This window comes from Phacochoerus africanus, chromosome 1 (genome assembly GCF_016906955.1).
Source record: "Phacochoerus africanus isolate WHEZ1 chromosome 1, ROS_Pafr_v1, whole genome shotgun sequence".
Taxonomy (NCBI): domain Eukaryota; kingdom Metazoa; phylum Chordata; class Mammalia; order Artiodactyla; family Suidae; genus Phacochoerus; species Phacochoerus africanus.
In genome coordinates, this window is record NC_062544.1 from 16,365,148 (window position 1) to 16,390,681 (window position 25,534).

General features: G+C 42.6%; 1 protein-coding gene and 1 long non-coding RNA gene across 2 annotated transcripts; one reads left to right on the forward strand and one right to left on the reverse strand.

The window, feature by feature from the left end:
* Nucleotides 1-1,359: 1,359 nt before the first annotated feature.
* LOC125127266 (uncharacterized) lies at nt 1,360-17,217 on the forward strand. The gene is made up of 3 exons (XM_047780054.1): nt 1,360-3,083; nt 11,173-11,388; nt 17,091-17,217. The coding sequence occupies exons 1-3, from the start codon at nt 2,566-2,568 to the stop codon at nt 17,215-17,217; spliced, it is 861 nt and encodes a 286-aa protein (XP_047636010.1). The 5' UTR covers nt 1,360-2,565.
* On the reverse strand, nt 5,689-25,482 carry LOC125127321 (uncharacterized). Its single transcript, XR_007134915.1, has 3 exons — nt 25,315-25,482; nt 25,086-25,190; nt 5,689-5,776 (listed from the first exon to the last, which is right to left on the reverse strand). It is a non-coding gene; the product is annotated as an uncharacterized LOC125127321 (long non-coding RNA).
* Between the last annotated feature and the right edge of the window lie 52 nt (nt 25,483-25,534).

The following is a 25,534-nucleotide window of genomic DNA, read 5'->3' on the forward strand; positions in this document are numbered from 1 at the left end:
TGGGTCGGGGTTCCGGTGTAGTCAGGAGCTGTGGTATAGGTCACAGACAAGGCTTGGATCCAGTGTGGCTGTGACTGTGGTATAGGCTGGCAGCTGCAGCTCCAATTCAGTCCTTAGCCTGGGAACTTCCATATGCCTCAGGTGCAGCCCTAAACACACACACACACACACACACACACACACACACACACACACACAAAAAGTAAATGAGACCATGCCCCTACTCAAACCCACCACAATCACTCCACACTGTGTGCAATGATCTGCCCCCATTTCTTCTCCCACCTCCTCTCCTACACGCTTCCCTCCCTCCTCTTCTTTAGCCACACTCTGGCCTCCCTTGATGAAAACACCAGGGACATTCCTTTCTTAGGGCTCTGCTCTCACTATACCCTCTGCCTTAGCTATTCTGGATATTTACAGTTTTCACCCTTTGGGGGACTTGGTTCAGATGTCACCAGCTCAGAGAGGCCTTTCCTGATCACACATTCTAAAATACATCATCTGACTCTGTAGCTCCTTACCTGGCTTTCCCTATATTATAGCACTTATCATGAACTGACCTTTTAAAAAATTATTTATTTAGGGAGTTCCCATCGTGGCTCAGTGGTTAACAAACCCAACTAGGAACCATGAGGTTGCGGGTTCGATCCCTGCCCTTGCTCAGTGGGTTAAGGATCTGGCATTTCCGTGAGCTGTGGTGTAGGTCGAAGACTCAGCTCGGATCTGGCGTTGCTGTGGCTCTGGCATAGGCCAGCAGCTAAAGCTCCGATTAGACCCCTAGCCTGGGAACCTCCATATACTGCAGGAGTGGCCCTAGAAAAGGCAAAAAGACAAAAAAAAAAAATATATATATATATATATATACATACATTTATTTATTTAGGAGTTCCTGTCATGGCTCAGCAGAAGCGAATCTGACTAGCATCCATGAGGATGTAGGTTTGATCCCTGGCCTTGCTCAGTAGGTTAAGGACCCGGCGTTGTCATGAGCTGTGGTGTAGGTCACAGACACAGCTCAGATCTGGCATGGCTGTGGTTGTGGCCAGTGGCTAGAGTTCTGATTTGACGCCTAGCCTGGGAACCTCCATATGCCTTGGGTGTGGCTCTAAAAAGAAAAAAAAATTTTATTTATTCACTCATTCATTCATTGGCTGTCCTCTCCATTAGAATATGAACTCCATTCAGGCAAGAACCTGATCTGTTGTATCAACTTCTGGATCCTCAGATCAGAGAATAGCAACTGGTATCTAGCAGGCACTCAGCAAACAATTGCTGAATGAATGAATGATATTTTGGTACCTGATCCCTGGCCAGGCCTCAAGGAGTGTTGTGCCAACGCTGCCTTTTCCCAGCTCTCAGACTGATTATGATCATCTCTTTCCAACTTTGCATCCAGTGACATTACACTGGTAGCTTAAAATCTGCTCTGACGGGAGTATTTATACCACAGAAATCGGCAAACATGACAAATCAGGACTTCGATTTTTTCTTTTTTGGAAAGCAGTTTACCATTACACCACTTTTAATCTCTGAAACTCTTTCCTCCAAGGACTTCGGAACACTGGGAGTGGAAGCAGTGCTACCTCTGGGCCCTGGTGGCAAAATCTGTTCCTGAGTTTGAAATGGAAGTATTCTACCTGGAACAAAGCTTAGTTTGGGTTCTGTGAGACCTGAAGGGAAGAAACCTCCGTCAGGCCTTGAGGGTTCGCTGCTTTGAGAGGGCAGGGACATAACCCCACAGGGGAGAGCACGCTCCTCTGGCGGAGCTGCCCTGGTTATACTTGTGGCTACTCTCTCATGTATCTTGCAGGAAGCAATTATTAAAGAGATGACATGAGAAAATGAACTCACCGGGGGCCCAGAAACATTTAGGGAGACTTTTCAGGGGGAGAGATATCTGATAGATGGGGGCTTACAAGGCAGAAATAGTGATTATTCATATTCACATGACCTAATCTGCACCCTCTGACGGGTGGGACTATAGCTAGACCAGCTTGGAAGGAAATCAGAGGCTGATTCTTGTGTTTGAACTTCCAGCTTTTGGTACCAAGAGCTGAGACTGCGGTTCTCAGACTTAGGGAGTAAAAGAACCACACAAGAGCTTTAGAAATACACTCATGGCGACCCTCTCTGGCTTCCTCCAGATTTAGTAGGTGGAAATAAACCAGTTATCTGCATTTTTTAACAAATGACCCAAGTGGTCTGTAGAACACATTTTGAACTTCAGCATGCAACGCATCTGGAAAGGGACCAGGTTTTACTCCCCACCAGATCCCTTACAGAGTCTACTGTCTTCGAAACCCAGTCGGGTAAACATTGAATTGGAAGGGCCATTTCTCTCTCCCCCAATCACTGCGTTTGTCTGTCACGTGCCTAAGCCCAGGTGGCTTCAGGAAGGAAGCCTCTCAGCTGAATCTATTTCCCAGATTGCTGACCTCCCCACCTCTGCCTCCTGCGAGGAAGGAGCCAGGCTTGGGGCTAAAAGAGTGGTGTTCTTAAGAAGCTCGGGGAGCCGGTTTCCAGAAATCAAACATCAGTTAGTTTTCATGTTTTTTAAATCACATGGGCAGGTTTCAAGTTCCTCCTTTTGCAGGCGCATTAATATTTGGCATTCGTTTTCTGTGTTTTCTGCCTCTGCGGAGAGCTGGGATCACGATTCCCGGGTGGGGGAGCAGCGCGCCCAGGTGCGCGGAGTTCTCCTGCGGGCGCCCGCGGCTAACGCCGCCAAGTCTCCAGCTGAGCGCAGCAGAGATGAAGCCTCCTGGGGCCGCTCCTCGCCGCCCAGAGCCGGGCTTCCTTCCTCGGTACGTGCAGAGACTAGAAAGCAGTTCTTTAGACACCGCAGTGACCGAGACCGCTCTACGCCCCCTTCCCCTGAGCAGGTGCTCGGAACTGGGCGAGCTCGGCGGTGAGGCGGACCCGGGCGCCACCTGCTGTCCATCGCGCCTAAACCACGAGAATGTAAAGGGAAAAAGTTGCTTTGCAATTCACTGGCCTCCCCGGGAGACAAGTCCAGGGACAGAAAGTGCACCAAACACCGAGGAAGTGGATTTGCTGAACTTCTTCCCTGTACCCGAGAGGTAAGTGTACATCTGGTCCCTTTCTGGAGAGCTTTGGGACTGGTGAGGAACATAAAATTCAGATTGCATTTTTCTACCACGGTCGTACAGAGGTGTGCCAGCAACTCCACAAAAGTATGAAATAAGTGTGAAGCATTTCCCGGAGCACTAATTGTATGGGATGAGACAAGAATTAAAACGTCTTTAATATAAAACTAGAATTTTAGGATAAAACGAGGGACTTGAAAGAAATGTTTCTCTCCTATAGTGCTCCAGTTTTGCTCCCCAGACCTTTCCGGTTCTGCACTCACTCTCTCCTGCCATTAGGGATATTTTGGTGGGAAAATCTGAAAAGCTCTAGATTAATAAACAGATGCTGTTGAACAAGCAGTGGAAAATACCGTTAGATAAGCCTTGACTACATGGAGGCCTCCTGGCAGAGGTGAAGCAGGGGTTTCCAGGAAGACTGCTAAGGAGCTCAGCCCACCTGGAAGGACTTGGAGGAGGAAAGAAGGGGGAAGAAGGATGGGCATTGCTAGAGGGAGAAACAAGAATACAACCTAGCTTGTCGCCACTGTGTCAGTGGGAAAAGTGGGCAGTGTGGTCGGGGGCTTCTGAAAGCACAGCAGGGAGTTTTTTTGTTTTGTCTTTTTGCCATTTCTTGGGCCGCTCCCGCAGCATATGGAGGTTCCCAGGTTAGAGGTCTAATCGGAGTTGTAGCCGCCGGCCTACCCTCAGAGCCACAGCAACGCAGGATCCAAGCCAAGTCTGCAACCTAGACCACAGCTCACGGCAACGCCGGATCCTTAACCCACTGAGCAAGGCCAGGGATCAAACCCGCAACCTCATGGTTCCTAGTCGGATTCATTAACCACTGAGTCACAACGGGAACTCCCAGCAGGGAGTATTTTTTTAACTGGATAATCTGTTGAGAGTGTGAAAACAAAGGCAACTTCATACAGTGCTTGGAGGTGGGCTTCGTTTTGGAGGGCAATTTGGCAATATCTGAAACATTTTAAATGAACAGTCCTTCAGCAGAGCCCTCCGAGGCCTCTGACCCACAGTGATACTCTTACAAGTCCCCAGGGATGTACAAGGATGTTCACTGCAGCATTGCCTGGAGAAGGAAAAAACAGAAGCGATGTAAGTGTCTGTCCTGAGAGAAGGGCTTAAATAGAGAAAGCACATCCACGCTGTGAAATAAATGCACTGGTTAGAAAGAATGAGGTCACTTGCTCTGCACTGCCATAGAAAATCTCTAAAATGAGAGAGTCTATGGAAAAGAGTCCTAACCAAAAAGCAGATATAACCGTACATGTAGTTTCATTCCACTTAAATACTTTTTTTAAGCTATATGTTTGTATGTGTGATTCCCAGCAGGAAATGGGAATGAGCGTGTGAATCAGGGGGAAAAAAGAGGAGCAGGGAAGATTTTTTATTTCATGTATTTTCTATCTTGGCTTTTTCGTACGCAGATAATACATATATTCTTAAAGTACTCTAAGGTTTTTTTTTTAATTGTGGTAAAATACACATAAAAAATTTACCATCTTGCCCATTTTTAAAAATATATATATAGTTGATTTACATGTTGTCAATTTCTGCTATATAGCAAATGACCCAGTTATACATATATATGCACTTTTTTCTCATATTATCTTCTATCATGTTGTATCACAGTGATTGGATATAGTTCCTGGTGCTATAGAGCAGGACCTCATTGCTTATCCATTCTAAATGGAATAGTTTGCATCTACTAACTACCAACCCAAAACTCCCAGTCCATCCCACTCCTTCCCTCTCCCCCTTGGCAACCACAAGTCTGTTTTCCATGTCTGTGAATTTGTTTCTGTTCTGTAGATATGTTCATCTGTGCCACATTTTAGATTCCACATATAAGTGATATCATATGGTATTTATCTTTCTCTTTCTGACTTAACTTAGTTAGAGAGTCTCTAGTTCCATCCAGGCTGCTTCAGATGGCATTCTTTTGTTCTTTTCTATGACTGAGTAGTATTCCATTGTATATATGTACCACATCTTTTTTTTTCCTTTTTTTTTTTTAATCTTTTTAGGGCCGCACCTATGGCATATGGAGGTTCCCAGGCTAGGGGTTTAATCAGAGCTATAGCTGCCAGCCTATGCCAGAGCCACAGCAGTGCCAGATCTGAGCAGCATCTGTGACCTACACCACAGCTCATGGCAACACTGGATTCTTAACCCACTGAGGGAGGCCATGGATCAAACTGTAATTTCACGGTTTTTAGTCAGATTTGTTTCCACTGCATTACGACAGGAACTCCTTTTTTTTTTTTTTTTTTTGTACCGCATGTTCTTAATCCATTTATCTGTGGATGGATTTAGGTTGTTTCCATGTCTTGGCTACTATGAATCGTGCTACACTGAACACAGGGGTGCATTATCTTTATGAATGAAAATTTTGTCTGGATATATGCCCAGGAGTGGGATTGCTGGATCATATGGTAGTTCTATATTTAGTTTTCTGAAGAACCTCCATGCTGTTTTCAATAGAGGTTGTACCAATTTACATTCCCACTAACAGTGTAGGAGGGGTTTTTTCTCTCACACCCTCTCCAGCATTTGTTATTTGCCATCTTACCCATTTTCAAGTGGACACTGCTGTTAAATATATTCACATTTCACATTGTTGTGCGCCAATCTCCAGAAATTTTCCATCTTCCAAATCGGAAAGTCTGTTAAACAACAACCCTATTAAACAACTTGTTAAGCAACAACACCTCATCCACCGTCCGCCTCACCACCCCCTGGCAACCACTGTTGTACTTTATTTTTCATTTTTTAAAGTTTTATTGAAGTTAGTTGATTTACAATGTTGTGATAACTTCTGCTGTAAACAAAGTGATTCAGTGAAACATGAACACATCTACTTTCTGTTTCTATGAGTTTGACTAGTCTGGATACTAGGTATTTGTCTTTTTTTATTAAAATATAGTTGATTGACAGTGATGTGCCAATTTCTGCTGCACAGCAAAGTGATCCAGTCATATGTATATATACATTCCCTTTCTTTTATTATTTTCTATTGGTACTCGTCTTTTTGTGATTGGTTTATTTCACCTAACAAAATGTCCTCAAGGTTCATCCGTGTCATGGCACATGTCAGAGCTTCCTTTCTTTTTAAGGCCAAATAATAGTCCATTGTATGGATACATCATAATTTGTTTATCCATTCATTCGCTGATGGACGTGAGGGTTGCTTCCATATTTTGGCTTTTGTAAATAATGCCGCTGTGAACATGGGTGTAAAAGTACCTCTTCAGGACCCAGGTTTCAATTATTTTAGATATATATCCAGAAATGGAATTGCTGAATCATCTGGTAATTCTAATTTTTTGAGAAACTGTCATATTGTTTTCCATAACAAATACACCATTTTACATTCCCACCAACATTGCCCAAGAATTCAAATTTTTCTACCTTTTACCAACAGTTGTTATTTTCTGTTTGTGTTTTTTTAATAGTAACCATCTTAATGGGTATGAAATGATCTCGTTGTGACTTTGGTTGGCATTTCCCTAATGATTAGTAATGTTGACCATCTTTTCACATGCTTGTTGTCCATTTGTGTATCTTTGAAGAAACGTCCTTTGCCCCTTTTTAAATTAAACTATTTATTTATTTTTATGCAGTTTCAAGTAAGTCTTTAAAGTCAGTTTCCTTGAAGAATGATTTTTTTTTTGGCTTTTTTTTGTTGTTGTTGTTGTTGTTTTTAGGGCTGCACCCACAGCACGTGGAAGTTCCCAGGCTAGGGGTCTAATCGGAGCCGCAGTTGTGGGGCCTACACCACAGCCACAGCAACAGCAACACAAGATCTGAGCCACATCTGCAACTTACACCACAGCTCATGGCAATGCCAGATTACTTAACCCACTGAGTGAGACCAGGGATGAAACCCACATCCTCATGGACACTAGTCGGGTTCGTTTCCACTGAGCCATGATGGGAACTCCCATTCAGGTATAATTTATATAAAATAAAACTCACTCTTGCAGGAGATAAATTAGGAGTTTGGGATTAACATATACACACTACTATATATAAAACAGATAAACAACAAGGACCTAGGGAGTTCCCATTATGGCTACCCAGGTTATGAACTCAACTAGCATCCATGAGGACGCAGGTTTAATCCCTGGCCTTCCTCAGTGGGCTAAGGATCTGGTGTTGCTATGAGCTCTAACATAGGTTGAAGATACAGCTGGGACTCTGAGTTGCTGTGGCCGTGGCTGTGGCTGTGGCTATGGCATAGGCTGGCAGCTGTAGCTCTGATTCAACCCCTAGCCTGGGAACTTCTATATACTGCAGGTGCAGCCCTAAAAAAAAAAAAAAAATCCAAGAACCTACTATAAAGCACAGGGAACTATATTCAATATTCAATGTCCTATAATAACCTTTATTTTAAAAAAGTATATACACACACACACACACACACACACATACAGTCTTCATCCTAAGAGACTAGAATCCAAAAGTTAAGTGACATGATTAGATATACACTTTGGAAAGATTAATTTGGTGCTGGGTGGAGAATGAATTAGAGAAGGAATGGAAAGTTACTGCTCCATCAGAATTAGTCCAACTCTCTAAATGCCTATAATTTAAAACAACAACAAAAACCTAGAAAATAACAAGTGATGACGACATATGGATAAATTGGAACTTTTGGGGATTGTGGGTGGGAATATAAAATGGTGCAGCCCCATGGAATACAGATGAGCAATTTCTCAATAACTTAGAAAACCATTTGACAATGCCAATCCTAGGTATAAACCCAAAAGAACTGAAAACAGGGACTCAGACAAAACTTGAACATGACTGTTCATAACAGCACTATTCTCAATAGCTAAAAGGTGGGAGTAACCCAAATGTACATCAACTAATGGATGGATAAACAAAATGTGGTATAGCCATACAATGGAATATTATTCAGCTATGAAAAGGAATGAAAAGTACCAATGCATGCTACAAGGTGAATGAAACTTAAAAAATCATTCTAAGTGAAAGAAGCCAGATACAAAAGGCCAGAGGTATGATTCTGTTTAGATAAAATATCTAGAGTCAGCAAATCCATAGAGATAGAAAGCAGACTAGTGGTCACCAGAGCTAGGAGAGGGGGAAATGGGAAATGGCTAATAATGGGTATAGGGTGGCCTTTGGGGGTAATAAAAATGTGCTGGAACTAGATAGTGGTGATGGTTACGCAACATTGTGAATATACTAAATGTCACCTATAGTAAATTTCATGTAATGTGTATTTTACTACAATAAAAAATGTTTAGTTTGTCCTCATCTGTACTGGAAGATTTCGTTATGCCCTTCTGGGTGTAACTTTTTAAGATGCCGTAACTGTTCAGGTTTGCACAACCGCTCTACTTGCATGCTGCCTACCTGTAGGATGACTAAAGTAAAACACCCGACAGGCAATAATATTAAACCATACAATGAGAGAATATTCTCTTTTCAGTCTCTCTTACTCCTGATTTTACTCCTTCAAGTTGAAAGTCCCACTTGTATGCTAGGAAAGCCCTCACATCTAATAGTTTCTCTCTCTACCTCTCTCCCTCCCTACTGCCCACTGTCCCTCTCTTGTTTAATAAGAGACCTCAGCTCAGAGCTTTAGGCAAGCAGCCTTAGAGCTCAATTTTAATAATACTGTTTTGTTTTCATCGTATTTACTTTTACTGAAAACTCTTTAGAGCAAGTGGCACGAGGATTTCAACTATGCAGATGTGACATAAAATTTTCCTTTTAAGATAAAATGTATTAAGTGGTAAAAATTAGTTTTAAATATACATAAATAACAGAAGACCACAGAAAAGCAAAAATCAGGATGTGGCTATTGCTCATGACTGAAGTTTGGGAAACAGCACCCTGTTCAATTACTGCTGTTACTTCTTAGGAACTATCACCCATCAAATTACAGGCTGTGGACAAAGTTCTGGCTCAGACTCACATTGTACCCTCTCCCATCCACCCCTACCCTGTCACTGTGTCGCTGGAATGGAGCAAAGGGAGTGAGCCAGAGAGGCCTGTGGCTTGGAAATTAAAGCTCAGGAGACAGGAGCTGGCTTCTCCTCCAAGGTCTTTCAAACGACCGTGAGGGTAACTGGGGACTCTGCTGTATGTCCTTCACAGAGTCCTGAGCAGAGGAAGGGATGGAGGAACAGTGAAACAGTGAAAAGAATCAGTCAGCCTGGTCTGCCTCCCTGCCTCCCAGTTGCCACCTCATCCTCGGGAAGTGAGAGGATCTTCTAGAAAATAGCTCTTGATGGGTGTTCCTGTTACGGCTCAGCAGTAACAGCCCTGACTAGCACCCATGAGGTTGTGGGTTCAATGTGGCCTTGCTCAGTGGATTAAGGATCCAGCGGTGCCGTGAGCTGTGGTGTAGGTTGCAGACGCGGCTCGGATCCCGCGTTGCTCTGGCTCTGGCGTAGGCCGGTGGCTACAGCTCCGATTCAACCCCTAGCCTGGGAACCTCCATATGCCGAGGGAGCGGCCCAAGAAATAGCAACAACAACAACAACAACAACAAAAAAGCAACTCTTGCGCTTTAGTTCTTAGAAAAATCTTCCTAGAGAAGAGAAAACATTTTGAGGGGTTCCCAATGCCCTTCTAGCTGATGCCTTGAGAGCCTTGGGATTTTAGTGTAGATAACTGGATTAAATAGCAAGGCAGCTCTGTGGTTTCTTAGGGGGAGCAAGCATGTATTAAAAAAATGCTAAAACATCACTGGGCTAAATTAGTGGAAAAGTTAATTGGTATCATTCCTGCTTTTGATGATGAAATTTTCAAAAAATTCACTCATCCCTAACACAGACCTAACTCTGTGCAGTACACATGTTTGATCAGTGTCAACAAAACAGTGGTTAATCACAGCAAAGAGTAAAGCTCCTCCTTTAAGCTCTACCTCTGCCTGTGCCTGGGAACATTCTCCTACAAATGTTTCTTCTCCCTTTAAAAATAGAGTTGTTTTTTTAAAAGTGTTCAAATAGTGATTACGTTTTGGCTCAATATGTGTCGCAGATGAAGATATAACTTCACACAACTCCCCAGCAGAACCTAGCCAGAAGAAAACCCTCATTAACTGAACTCAACTCCTAGGGTAGAAGGGTGCTATTTACCAGCTTGGAAGAGATGGACAGGAGGAAGCTTGTTCTAGTCTAAGGGACAAGACTGGATGGTCAGGCTTGGGAGGGGTCCTTGTTGAGCCCTGAGACTGTTCATGTGTGTCGTCATAGTGCTCCATCGGCACACGTCCTCACATCCAGCCCTGTCCTAGACACGGGAGAGGGAGAGATCGAAGTTCCTTTCACGGATCCAGAAGGAACCATTAACTTTGGGTTAGAAACCTCTGCCTAGAAAACAGGTCCCGGAGTTCCCTAGTGGCCTAGAAGTTTAAGGATCCAGTGTTGTCATTGCTGTGGCTCAGATTCAATCCCTGGCTCAGGAATTTCTGCAGGCCTCCAGCTCAGCACCACCACCCCCCAAAAAAAGAAGAAGAGAGAGAGAGAAGGAAAGAGAAAGGAAGAAAGGAAGAAAGAAAGAAAATAGGTCGTGATCTTCTGCCCTCAAGTCAGGAGAAAGGGGAGTGGGAGGTAGACAGTTGACACCATTCCTTGCTTTTCAAAACTTTTGGTCCACACCAGAAAATAATGAATTTCTTTTCTTCCCAAGTACCCAATGGTAAAGCGTAATTAATTCATTTGAACTGTGAGGGTGGGGTAGAACCAAAGTATGCTGAAAATAATTTAAATAATTGAAGTTAGCCTCACGAAGTCACGAAGCCTCACTGTAGCCGAAAGTTGAAACTAAATAATGTATCGTGGACTGTTTATGAGGACTGGGTAATTTGTTAAATAATCTTAACTTTGCACCCTTCAACCTGCCTCCTTCAAAGTCATCTCCTTTCAAAAAATCACAAAAGAGAGTTAACAAGAGAATAAGTGTATGGAACAATAAGAGATGCTCCCCTGAATTTTTTTTTTTTCTTAGAACATTAATTTTGCTTTGCCGGTGGAAATGGACACTACTGAGTGGTTAATCTGTTTCTATACATTTGTATTTCTAGAAAATCAGTTCCTCCTCATCCTCACAAAACAAACTCTAAGGGACAAACTCTGACCACCTACTCTCAGAGAGGACACAGGCACACATTTTCATGTCACGCTCCTGGGAATGGAAGTGAAGAAAACCTCTTATGGGGGAAAGCACTTCAGCCACCCCTGAACAAAGGAATTTCTAACACTGACTGTCTGCTTGGTGAGAGAAGAAGAAATAGAGGGGGGTAAGCACATTGAATATTTTGATAAATTGTCTTGTTCGTGTACTTGTATGATGAAGTCGAGAGTATTAGTCAGCTCGGGAGGCCATAACAAAATTCCACAGACTGGGTGGCTTAAAACAACAGAAATGTATTTTCTCACAGCTGGAGGCTAGAAGTCTAAGATCAAGGTGTTGCCAGTGCTGTTCTTGCAGCCTCTCTCTCCTTGGCTCGCAAATGCTGGCCTTCTCACCACGTCCTGACATGGCCTTATCTCTGTGCCTGCAAACCCCTGGTGTCTCTCCCTCTTCTTAAAAGGTCGTCAGTCCTGTTGGAGTAGGGCCTCTCCCTTATGGTCTCATTTCACCTTCTCTACCTCTTTATAGGTTCTGTCTCCAAGTACAATCACATTGGGAATTAAGGGTTTCAATATGTCACCTGGGGGTGGGGGGACACAATTTAGTCCATACAGTCAGTGTATGGAAATCTTCTGCAAGGACACACACAAAACTCATTAATATCACTTCTGGAGGCATGGTACTGAGATTCCAAGTTAGTCCTATGTCTTCTACCTGAATTTTTTCTTTTTTAATCTTTTTAGGGCTGCACCCATGGCATGTAGATGTTCCCAGGTTAAGGGTCGAATTGGAGCTGTGGCTGCCGGCCTACACCACAGTCACAGCAATTGAGGATCCGAGCCACATCTGCAACCTACACCACAGTTCACTGCACCACTCCGGATCCCCAACCCGCTAAGCGAGGCCAGGGATCAAACCTCCGTCCTCATGGATGCTAGTCAGATTCATTTCCACTGAGCCACAATGGGAACTCCTACCTGAATTTTTTTAATGATACTGTTTTGGGTTTTTTTTTTGTCTTTGTTGTTGTTGTTGTTGTTGTTGCTGCTGCTATTTCTTGGGCCACTCCCTCGGCATATGGAGGTTCCCAGGCTAGGGGTTGAATCGGAGCTGTAGCCACCGGCCTACGCCAGAGCCACAGCAACGCAGGATCCGAGCCGCATCTGCCACCTACACCACAGCTCACGGCAACGCCAGATCCTTAACCCACTGAGCAAGGGCAGGGACCGAACCCGCAACCTCATGGTTCCTAGTCGGATTCGTTAACCACTGCGCCATGACGGGAACTCCCGAATGATACTGTTTTAATAGATAATGATAAAAGGATATGAATCAGAAGGGATGACAAATTTTAGCCTGCCCAGTACACTTACAGGCATACAACCAGCCGTGAGTGTAGATAGCCCTCTGCCTCCCTTCTAGGCCCCAGGGCTAAGAAAGCCTACCTTGGAAGGGATTAGCCTCCCAAGTGGTTCCCAATCCATCAATGCTCAGGGAAGTAATGTCCAAGGAAGGTAAGGACCAAATGGGGAAATAGCAACATCCTGTTGCCAAGGCTGTAGGCCAAGAGTGTTGTCCATGCCACCCAGTTCTGATGGCAAAGGTCCAGCAGAGTGACCACAGGAGGGGTGGAAGGGGCATTTGGAGTCTGAAGGTTTTTGACAGCCCCCACAACCTCACCACTCATTTCTCATCCCACATTCTTCCTGTAAAGCCAGCACTGCTGGCAGAAATAACATCTCAAGGGCTTATGCAAGAAATCTGAGGGTAAATGAGAAATTGCTTTCATCCCTTGAACTTACATAAACCTCTTAATTGCCTCCATGTCTGTGGTTGTTAGCCACTAATTATTAGGTGTTTTGCCTCTGTCAGCATTTTCATAAAGTGTTCCTTTCTGTGAGAAATGATAAGCATTTAATCAAGGCTGAATTAGAGGCATGTGTACCAGAGGGAGGGGAGGGGTGGGGTGGGGTGGTGGTTGGGATTGTGAGGCTGGCTGTGTGGTTTTGAAGCTGTGAGCCAACATGGAAGAAAGCACTGAACCGCAAGGCACTGAAACAGTCGTGGTAACAGAAGCTGCTTTAAACTCTGCTCTTGAAATTGGGCCAGGCGGCTGCATTAAGACCTCTGTATCCTCTGATTCTCACCAGAAAACCTTGGCGGTGCTCTTATAAACGAGAAGCTCAGAGAGAGTCAGCCAGCAAGAGGTGTGTGCCAGTGAGCTGGCTGCACCTAACAGAACAATCGACAGTGGCTTGAACAAGTCAGAAAGGTTTTTTTCTCTCACATGAGATGTCAGGGGGTAGGGGACCGAGGGCTATTGTGGCAGCTCTGTATCACAAGGAGAGGCCCATGTCCCTTCTAGCAATTTACCTGCACTACCTTCTAAAGTGGACATAATGTCTCTCTTCCAGGCAGGAAAAGGAAAACAAGGGCAAAAATCTCATCCAGCTGACTCTGCCCCTCTTTTATTGAAGGAGATTTCCAGGAAGTCCCATCTCTGTGTGCCTCTACTGCATCAGATGGCTATGTTTTCTGCAAGATGGCTATTATGTGCCTGAGATTGTGGGGTACAAAACATTTGCATATTGTATTTATTGTTCATAACAGCCCTGTAAGGAAGACCTTTTCAACCCTGGGTTCTAGTTTCATCCTTGCTGTTATATAGCTAAGTAATATGAGATAATCACTTTCCTCCTGGCCCCCAGTTTTCTCACTTGTTTTATGAGGGTCTAGACTAAATAAGGAGTCCTTAACTTAAGGTCTATATACCCCTGTGGGGACCGTGGATAAAATTCAGGCAGGAGCAGAGTTCCCTTCGTGGCTCAATGGTAATGAACCTGACTAGTATCCAGGAGGACGCAGGTTCGATCCCTGGCCTTGCTCAGTGGGTCAGGGATTAGGCATTGTCATGTGATGTAGGTCACAAATGTGGCTCAGTTCCCGCATTGCTGTGGCTGTGGCATAGGCCTGCAGCTGTAGCTCTGATTTGACCCCTAGCCTGGGAACTTCCATATGCCTCAAGAGTAGCCCTAAAAAGACAAAAAAAAAAAAAAAAAAAACAAGGAGGAGGGCTGTGAATTGAGATGGGGGAAATTATTACATCCTTGTTTTCCTTAACCTCTAGTTGAAATTTAGCATTTCCTTCTATTGTGACTCTAGGCAGTGGACCACAGTAATATTAGCAGAACCTATGAGTTTTTCACCAAAAGAAATCATAAATATTTTAGAGCATCTTATAGTTGTTTCAGATATGTTAAAATATCTTTTATGTTCATCACTATTTCAAAATTATGGTAGTTGTTACACCTGCCCTATTTAAGGTGTTAATAAAGAGATATACATCTATATCTATACAGATATCTTACAAATTTTGTTTTTAATATTCTAGTAAATATATTTCAATATAATTTATTTTCTTCATAATCCTGTATATCTTGCTTTATGCCTTTAAAAACATTTTTTCTGAGAAGAGGTCCACAGACTTCAGCAGATTGCCAAAGAAGTCCATGGAACAAATGAGACAAAGCTTCTGGAATATGAAATCTCTTTGCTCCTCTGCCTGTAAATGAAACTCTGCCACTAGCTAGCACAGTCATCCTGAACAGGTCCCTTCATCTCTCCATTTCCTCAGTTTTCTCTTCTGTAAAATGGGAATGAGGAGTTCCCATCATGGCACAGCAGAAATGAATCCGACTAGGAACCATGAGGTTGAAGGTTCGATCCCTGGCCTCACTCAGTGGGTTAAGGATCTGGCATTGCCGTGAGCTGTGGTGTAGGTTGCAGATGTGGCTCAGATCCGGCATTGCTATGGCATAGGCCGGCAGCTGTAGCTCCAATTACACCCCTAGCCTGGGAACTTCTGTATGCCGAAGGTGTGGCCCTAAAAAATAGACAAAAGACAAAAAAAGAAAAAAAGGGGAATGATACCTGCCTTATCTGGTTAAGAGCTGCTAGGAAAACCAGAGAAATCTGCACATGGACGCACGCATGCAGAGCTTGTGCGTCTTCAGTTACTGAAGTCAGCTTTAGACCTGTTTTGCAGAGATGCCGATATTTTTCTGTCACTTTGAGATAAGTGTCCTGAGACAGCCATATATTTTTCTAGTGCCAGACTGAGATTGAACTAGTATAAAATTCAATAATAAAGGGGAAGTTGTACCTTAAATACACTCGGATAGAACTTTTTAAGACCACAAGGAGATAACATGAGATTTTTCCAGTGGGTTATAGAGTTCCAGTTATCTTTCACTCTGAAAAACTCTAGCCAATATATCATGGCTTTAAAAACAAATAGATCAACCAGTCATTTCTTCTGTAATCTCTAAATACAGGGATAATTGGACAAATAGGACAGGAAAGTTGGTTTGTTTCCTTCATAATCTGTGCCTTTAAAAAAAAAAAATCCGTGTTTTTACATCTGCCGAGGTGACCACAATTCATGTTTTAAATAGCAAAGTAAATATCTACAAATATCTTATTAAATGATATTTTAGAAGGTATGTCAAATTACATTTGGGATGTTACTTAATGCTTTCATAGTTTTAAACTGAAAGACATGGGGTACAGGAGAGATCTTGGCCAAGAAAGATGGTTCCTAAACAAGCTAGTGTTTTGATCAGTTTCTCCAAGGATTTATGGAAATACTCTGGGATGTTTTTGTTGGGGAGGATATCTTGTTTGCACAACGAAAGATGTCCTTTGTTTTCTGGCTTCGAGAGAATGTCATTCTGATACTGAGGTATGAGCCATATAGATAACTCAGATAAAAGTTAGGATTGGTAGGAATTCCCGTCATGGCTCAGTGGTTAACAAACCTGATGAGCATCCATGAGGACGTGGGTTCAATCCCTGGCCTTGCTCAAAAAATTAAGGATCTGGTGTTGCCATGAGCTGTGGTGTAGGTTACAGACGTGGCTGGGATCCCAAATTGCTGTGCCTTTGGCATAGACTGGCAGCTGCAGTTTTTATTCGATCCCTAGCCTGGAAACCTCCATGTGCTATGGGTACGGCCCTAAAAAGACAAAAAAAAAAAAAAAAGTTAGGATTGGGAGAAATGTTTATGCTATTAAAAAAGAAAAAGAAAAGCCTACTTTTATATTTTAAAAAAATAGAATATAAACCCTGGTTTTCTTATCTTGATACTAAGAGATCATTCATTCATTTACTCATGCATTTGTTTACAAGTGTTCCTTGACTGCCTGCTTTTTGCAAGGCATTGTGCCAAGCATGACTGATGTGGCCCCACTCTCATGACACTTAAAAGACTAATGTTGAACATTAACAAATTTGGAGTTCCCGTTGTGGCTCAGCAGTAAGGAACACGACTAGTAACCAGGAGGATGCAGGTTCAATCCCCTGGCCTTGCTCAGTGGATTAATTATCTGGCATTGCCATGAGCTGGTGGTGTAGGTTGCAGACGCAGCTCAGATCCTCAGTTGCTGTGGCTGTGGCGTAGGCCAGCAGCTGCAGCTCTGATTCGACCCTAGCCTGGGAACCTCCATATGCCACATGTGCAGCCCTAAAAAGAAGCAAAACAAATTTTTTAAAAAATCTTAAGAGACAGGCTCTACTCTACATATTGCACATACCTTAAACATGTATGCGCCCCACTCTAGAAGGAAAACACTCTTACCCCATGTTACACTACAGATGAGGAATCTGAAGTTTACTGAAGTTAAGGAGCTTGTTCAGGTTTACAGGACTAGTCAGGGACTGAGCTGGGATTCAGTCATGGCCAGTCTGATGCCATGATCCATGCTCTAAAACAGTGGTTGGCAAACTACTGCCCACTGGCCAAGTCCAGCCCAATGTGTGCTTTTGTAAATAAAGTTTTATTGGAACACAGATGTTCTCATTCATTTACAGGTGTCCATGGCTGCTTTCACTTGAGGATAGCAGTCCAGCAGGTGCAGCAGAGATCACATGGTCCACAGAGCCTAAAATATTTACTACCTGGCCCTTTATAGGAAAAGTTTGCCAACTCCTGCTCTAAAACAGCTGTGCTTTCTCTCTAACAGAAAGATAGGAGGTAAGTAAAATAATTGAAAATAATTTCTTAATGTGCCATGACTCATGAAATGGAGTGTTATGAAAGAGAATCACTGCAGTGACAGGATGTGGTTAAAGGCATCCCTCTTTAAAATGTGAGCACCGGGGAGTTCCCGTCGTGGCGCAGTGGTTAACGAATCCGACTAGGAACCCTGAGGTTGCGGGTTCGGTCCCTGCCCTTGCTCAGTGGGTTAACGATCCGGCGTTGCCGTGAGCTGTGGTGTAGGTTGCAGACGCGGCTCGGATCCCGCGTTGCTGTGCTCCGATTCAACCCCTAGCCTGGGAACCTCCATATGCCGCGGGAGCGACCCAAGAAATAGCAACAACAACAAAAAAAGACAAAAGACAAAAAAAAATAAAAAAATAAAATGTGAGCACCCAGAGGGGGGATCTTCAAGAGGAGGTCTGAATCCTGGGACAGAGCTTGTTACTGAGGAATTTGTAGATTATTTAGCTTGCCCAACATCCAGTGCCTCTGCTTTGACCTGAACAAAGGATGACAAAGAAACCATTCTCCTTTCTGGAATGAAAAGATTTCCTTCCCTTTCAAATGGGAGCCTAGGATGATGCAGTGAGGGGAATGACAGATGAAAATGTTCAGCACAGTGTTTGACACCCACTTGGCACTTAACAAACATCCCCTCCTTCCTTCTTGTCCTTGCCACCTGCTGGACTACAACTGGCCAGCTGCCTGAACTTGCAAAGATTTGTACATCATGAACACAATGCTTTATGCTTTAAAATGGGCATTGACATTTAATATAGTAAAGTGAGGGTTAGAGATGTGTCTCCTAACTCAGAATACATTGTATGGTCCAGCTGATGAATCCCAGAGGGAAAAAATGTGCTAGCTCAGTCATCCCATTTGTGGTTGGGGCACAAATTCCCTTTCTTGGTCCAAATGCCCAAGGCTGAGGGCAAAGGAGGGTTGGGCAGTCAAGCAAGTGGGTGCAGGTTGCTTGCCTTGGTAGTCTTCCGCATGACTCCCTCCAAGATTGTCAGTCTCCGTTTTATATGGTACCTTCATCCATCTATTACCAGCAATAAAGACTTCATCTTTAACCAGGCTCTGAGCCATTTGCCTGACAAGGAAAAAATGCTGAGTTTTCCTGCCAAGTATATATCCATATATATTTTTACAGATATAAATCACCTTCAAAGCCACTTCTGCTTATTACAGTTAAGGTTACTATATCTGCTCACCCCTTTTGTCTTAGGAAAGCAGAGACTTTGTGGTTAGACCCAGCTTTATGTCCTTGTTCTGTTCTACTAGACATAGAACCTGGAGGAAAACTTATAACCTCTCTGAGCCTTAGTCTCATCATTTGCAATAATATCTATCAATGCCATCCATTTATACACTATTTAGAGTACCTGCTGTGCACCAGCACTGTGCTTAGCTCTAGGAATATCAAAGCAAAGAAGACAGGACAAGATTTCATTCCTTGTAGTTCTTACACTCTAGTAGAGGTAGTTACAATAACTGAGTAAATAAATACTCAAGATTGTTACAGATGTGATAACTGGTATGGAGGAGAGAGGGTGGTGTAATAGACTGAGCTATTTAAGTGATACTGAGGCAAGACCTGCAGAATGGGAATGAGCAAACCATGGGAAGAGCTGTTAATGGCATCAGGCAGAGGGAGTGGTAAACAGAAAGGTCTGCAGATGGGGAAAATATTGTGTTGTAGGAACAGAAAATAGTACAGTAACCAAGAAGAACAGCGGTACAAGATGAGGTCAGAGAGGTAGGTATAAGCCAGCTCACATGGGCCTTATGGGTCATGGACAAGGACTTTTAGATATTGTTCTAATCAGACTGGGAAGCCAATGAAAATGATTAAGATGTGCCCAGGATTCGTGTGTTTTAAAAGATCAGTCTGGTTACTGCATAGAGAAGGGATTTTAGGAAACAAGTATGAAAGTAGGAAGGCCAGGGTCTTGTAAGGATTACTTACAGTTACAAATGTAAAATAATGAGCACAACCCCTAACCCATGGAAGTTCTCCATAAGCATGAGTTAGCTGTTATTCTGGAAAATCGAATCCTATCTTGTCTGGTATAGCAGGCACTAGTTTTATGTGGCTGTTGAGCACTTGAAATATAAATGCGACTACTGCAACCATGCAAACCTTGTTTTATTTCATTCTAATTAAATTTTAAATTTTTAATTAAAATTTTAAATTAAAAAACTAGTATTTCATTTGGTCACTGGGAAATATATCTGAGAAACTTGGATATATGAATCTACTTTTTTTAAAAAATTATGGCCACACCCACAGCATATGGAAGTTCCTGGGCCAGGAACTGAATCTGAGCCACAGCTGCAGCAACACTGGGTCCTTTAATCCACTATGCTGAGCCAGGGATTGAACCCATGCCTCCATAGCAGCCTGAGCACTGAAGTCAGATTCTTCACCCACTGTGCCATAGCAGGAACTCCTGAACTTACTTTTTAAAAACTGTAAATTCTATGAAATCTGAGTACAGAGTCAAGTATTTTTGATGAAAATTTAATGTCCAAATTGAGATGTGTTATAACAGTAAAATCTACACATGACCCCAAAGACTTAGTATGATAAAGAAAATGTAAAATATTCTCTTAATAATTTTTATATTGATTACATGTTCAAAGTTTGGACATACTGGGTTAAATTAAATATTATTTGAATTAATTTCACTTCACTTGTTTTTAAAGCTACTAGAAATTTTAGGAGTTCCTGTCGTGGCGTGGCAGAAACGAATCCGACTAGGAACCATGAGGTTGTGGCTTCGACCCCTGGCCTCGCTCAGTGGGTTAAGGATCTGGCGTTGCTGTAAGCTGTGGTGTAGGTCGCAGATGCTGCTCGAATCTGGCATTGCTCTGGCTCTGGCGTAGGCTGGCAGCTGTAGCTCTGATTACACCCCTAGCCTGGGAACCTCCATATGCCACAGGTGCGGCCTTAAAAAGACAAAAAGACAAAAAAAAAAGGTACTAGAAATTTTAAAATTATATATGTTACTGAGTCCAAGGTTATACGGTTTGCCACATGAAAGGCCAGTAAATGGAAAGATGGAGAGTTGGGGCAAGGAACAGTGTCTTTATTCAGAAAGCCAGCAGATCAAGAAGATGGTGCACTAGTGTCTCACTGAAACATCTTATCTGAGTTAGAATTCAGATTTCTTTTATACTAAAAAGTGTGACGGGTTATTGCCAACTTCTTGGTGCCAGAATCCTTTGTTGTCGCAGCTGTCCACATAGGCCTGGTCACAATGTTCCTATAAACCTCCAACAAGATAAAAGTTATTCTCTGTTCTGCAAATTTGTTGTTGTTTTGGCTGCACCTGAGGCAAGCAGAAGTTTCTGGGCCAGAGACTGAACCCGCACCACAGCAATGATCCAAGCCACTGCAATTATGTCACTGAACACTCAAACCCCTGAGCCACAAGGGTGTTGTGCAACTTTTTAAGGGAAAAGTGTTATACCTTAAAGGTCGAAGCCTTGAGGATGGGCTGTCCTGTATACTTAAGGCTAAGGCAACATTCTTTTATAAAGGTGCAGAGCCAGCATGACTAAGCACAGGCCACAGAGCACAAAGGCTAGAGCTAAAGGAATAGATCCAGTATGGTGTCAGATTTGTTCTTCTCTGTTACGCATATGTGCTCACGTTTTATAGCTTTTGGACATGCTAATCAAAAGGAAACAGGAATTTAGAAATTTAAATGCACAAAACGTTAACTCTTGATATGTCTCCTGTAAGAAATCTCAATTTGAAGATTATAACTGGGTAAAAATAAAAATCAGTAGCATCTTTTGGAAACACTATGGGAACATAGGGTCTACATCTTAATTATATATTTTATATATATATATATCTTATCCTCAAGGAATTCTTTTGGCATCCCTGACTATTCCTGGATATCGGACCCTGCTTTAGAAAATTCAGGCACCCCAACTCTAGGAGAAGAGGCTCAGGATTTAGAGGATCCCTGAGTGTAAAGTATTATCCCCAAAGCTGGATTCAATAAGCCTTGTGATATTAATGTATCCGCTGTAAGCACAAAAAGGACCCAGTTAGTCTAGCATAGATTTAAATCTCTAGGTCCAGGAAGCAAAGATGCACAGAGCCTCCCAAAACTTAGTACAGCGTATGCATAATAAGTCACCAGGAGAGGTAGGAGTGATTTCCATCTCTGCCTGCAGATTCTCCACAAAGCAGTTAAAATCAATTGCTTTAACTTAACTTTAACACAGTTAAAGTTTGTGCCATGACCTCTATGAAATACTTTAGGTTCATTATCCCATCTAAGCTTCATGAAACTTTGAGGTAGGTATTAAGGTTCAGTGACTTCTTACTGATGGAGAGATGGGCAAGTGCTGCTAAGAAGTCACCCAGCTGCTCCCACAGAAAGAGAAGCAAAAAGTAAATGATTATTTTGCTACTCTTCAGATATACTGCTGTAACTAGTAGCATTCATTCATCCCTTCAGCAAACTTAGGCAGTCAGTCCCCTGTCTGGGGGGGTGTGAATGAAAGCTTCACAAATATTGTCGCTATTAATTATAATATTATCATCAGTAACACTAATAATAATTAATAAAATTACAATTACTATTAACAATTGGTCATAAAAGTGATAATACTGTTAACACCTTCTTTAACAATAATAATGATTACAGGAGTTCCCGTCGTGGCGCAGTGGTTAACGAATCCGACTAGGAACCCTGAGGTTGCGGGATCGGTCCCTGGCCTTGCTCAGTGGGTTGAGGATCCGGCATTGCTGTGGGCTGTGGTGTAGGTTGCAGACGCGGCTCGGATCCCGCGTTGCTGTGGCTCTGGCGTAGGCTGGTGGCTACAGCTCTGATTGGACCCCTAGCCTGAGAAACTCCATATGCCGCGAGAGCGGCCCAAGAAATGGCAAAAAGACAAAAAAAAATTTTAATTTTAAAAAATTTAAAATAATAATAATAATGATTACAATAACAGAAAATATTTATTGAGCACTTGCTGTGCTAAGTGCTGTTCATATTAAAGGATTTTTTTTGAGTTCCCTGGTGGCCTAGTGGTTAAGGGTTTGGTGTTTTCATTGCTTATTCTTTGGGGCTCAGTAGTGCCTTTATCCCCCCTCTCCCCCCTTCCCCACTCCCCAGGTTTGATCCCAGGCCTGGGAACCTCTGCATGCCATAGGCATGTCCCCTCCCGCCCCTACCCCCACAAGAAAAGTATTTTTTTCCCACCTTGAGTACTTACTTTCTGTGTTTTAGATAAGACATGTTTAATTCTTACAACAGTGGGATAAGGAAATTCCAGACGTCACAAAATCTTTTGACACAACCCATCAGAGCACTGAGTTCCTCTGTGTTTTGGTCATAAATTCCTGAAAGAGGATCATTCCCCCATGTGATAACAGGATGTTCACTGACCCCTCATAACTGTAAACAAGACAGAGGAGATCTTTGTGCTGGGAAAATAACAAAAGCACTGCTCTCTAGATGAATTTCCTTTTACAGAGGGGTTTGTAAGCATAAAGAGACAAAATCTCTGCGGTTCCAGGAATTGATTGGTTGGCTTGCATCTCTAAAAATATTTTTATGATGTCCTTCAGCCTCTCCTGTTTTTGTCCTCTTAATGAATTATTCCTCTTTCAGCAGCCTAACTCAAATGTCTTATTAGTAAAGATCTACCAAACTGGCCCAACTGGATGTTGGGCTTCTTGATATAGAAAGAAAAGAGTGGATTGCTTATTCTTTGGGGCTCAGTAGTGCCTTTATCCCCCCTCTCCCCCCTTCCCCCCCTTGACTTCTTATGGATGGGACTTTCATATTAGGTCTCTTGTCTCCAGCTGTTGTCACAAGGCCTGTCACGTATTGTCTTTAACATTCATGAAACATCATGTGCCTAGGCCTGTGGTCCTTGTCTTCTAGATTTTCTCATTTCTCTCTGCCAAAAATTTAAGTGGGAGGATCCAGTGTTTCCAATTTTTACATACGAGATAAATTTATATATTAAGCTTAGAAGCACTAATTAATTTGCTCCAAAGTAACACAGGTAGTCAAATGATGGAGCCAGAATTAGAATTCCAATAATCAAATAATCCACCTAAAGCTTTTTTCACGACATGTAGTACCTAATAAGCACATAATCAATGAAGGTTAGCTATTAGAATTACCATCCAAAGTTGGACAGCTAGTAAAGTAAAAAAGCTGACACTGGAGTTTAAGTCCTGGCTCTGCGGAAACAAATCTGACTAGTATCCATGAGGATGCAGATTTGATCCCTGGCCTCACTTGGTGAGTTAAGGATCCAGCATTGCTGTGAGCTGTGCTATAGGTCGCAGACTCGGCTCAGGCCCCACATTGCTGTGGCTGTGGCATAAGCCAGCGGCTTCAGCTCTGATTCGACCCCTAGCCTGGGACTCTCCATATACTGTGGGTGCAGCCCTAAAAAATTAAAATTAAAGAGCTGACGCTATAATGTATTTATTTTATTTATTTACTTAGTTTGTTCTAAAATTTACAGCCTTTCTATCACACCAGAATTTATTAACAGGACTTCTTAAAGGTCTTAAAATCTAAACACTTTTTTGAAGTTCCTGCTGTATTTTAAAAATTAAGAAATATTAAAAAGTCTCCAAAATTGACACACACATATATACACAGGTTTTTGTTTTTGTTTGCTTGTTTGTTTTGCCTTTTTGTTGTTGTTGCTTTTTAGGGCTGCACCCACAGCATATGGGAAGTTCCCAGACTAAGGGTCGAATCAGAGCTATAGCTGCCAGCCTACACCACAGCCACAGCAACGCGGGATCCAAGCTGAGTCTGCAACAAACACCACAATTCAGGGCAATGCGGGATCCCCACCTACTGAGTGAGGCCAGAGATCTAACCGGCATCCTCATGGCTACTGGTCAGATTGCTTCTGCTGTGCCACAATGGGAACTCCTAATTTATATATATATATTTTGTTGTTGTTGTTGTTGTTGCTATTTCTTGGGCCACTCCCGCGGCATATGGAGGTTCCCTGGCTAGGGGTCTAATCAGAGCTGTAGCCACCGGCCTACGCCAGAGCCACAGCAACGCAGGATCCAAGCCGCGTCTGCGACCTACACCACAGCTCACAGCAACGCCGGATCGTTAACCCACTAAGCAAGGGCAGGGACCGAACCCCCAACCTCATGGTTCCTAGTCGGATTCGTTAACCACTGCGCCACGACGGGAACTCCCTAATTTATATTTTTAATGTTTACTTTTAATCTATTAAAGCTTTTGATTTACACAAAAATATAACTATGCATAACCTCATTTAGACATAAATTCAAAAAACAAATTTCATATCCTTCCTGAAAAAGTCCCTCCCAGCTATCTCTGCAATAAGTTCTAGGAATTACAGAAAACCAATTGATACTGTTGTTATTGCTGGTTTTGTTTGGAGACTTTAAGAGATATCTCAATTCGGTATTCCCAGTGGGCAATGCTTGGGGTCTAATAAACATTCAGTAACGTTTTCTGAATGACTATGTAGGCCAACAGTTTGCTTTTGGTTTCAGGGCCACTTAACATTCTCAAATATTATGGAGGACCACAAAAAGCTTTTGTTTATGTGTGTAAGAACTGAAAAAATTATAATATTAATTTATTAATTCACTTAGGATAACAATACACCCATTACATGCTAACACAAATAATCCTTTTATAGATGATAACTATGTTTTCCAAAACTATATATACATATACATATATATACACATATACATATATATATACACATACATATATACACATATATATACATATATATACATATACATATATATATATATGGTGGTGTTTTACCTTTTTGCAAATCTCTGGCTGAACAGAAGACATCTGAATTTTTATCACTCCTTCTGTATTCAATCCATTGCGCTATCACAGGACACAAAGCCTCTGGAAAATCCACTGTACATTCATGCGGGAAGGAACATGGAAAGGCAGATAACAACTTATTATTATCAACACTGTTGATCTAGCAGTGAAGCCCTTAAAATGCACACTGTGAGAACGATTCGATCGAAAACTTTACTTTTGGACAAGGTTTATGCTTCAGGATTCCTCTGTACACAGCACAGGTAGCATGAGAAAGGTCAGAGCCAAGGTGTAAAAGGAACACCACAGAAACAGCCTTTCTCTTTTCCTTTTTCCCTCCGACGCTGAGTTACACGGAGTCTAGCCGTAACTCAAGATGGCAACTGTCTCTCATACTTCAGTTCGTACAATGACGTCACACAGGGACAGATACGCCC

Coding starts and splice junctions, on each gene's coding strand:
- LOC125127266 (XM_047780054.1), top strand. CDS start 2,566: ATGGGCAGGTTTCAAGTTCCTCCTTTTGCAGGCGCATTAATATTTGGC. Junction 3,084..11,172: donor TTCTTCCCTGTACCCGAGAG/GTAAGTGTACAT, acceptor TTGTATTTCTAG/AAAATCAGTTCCTCCTCATC. Junction 11,389..17,090: donor AGAAGAAGAAATAGAGGGGG/GTAAGCACATTG, acceptor ATTCATTTACAG/GTGTCCATGGCTGCTTTCAC.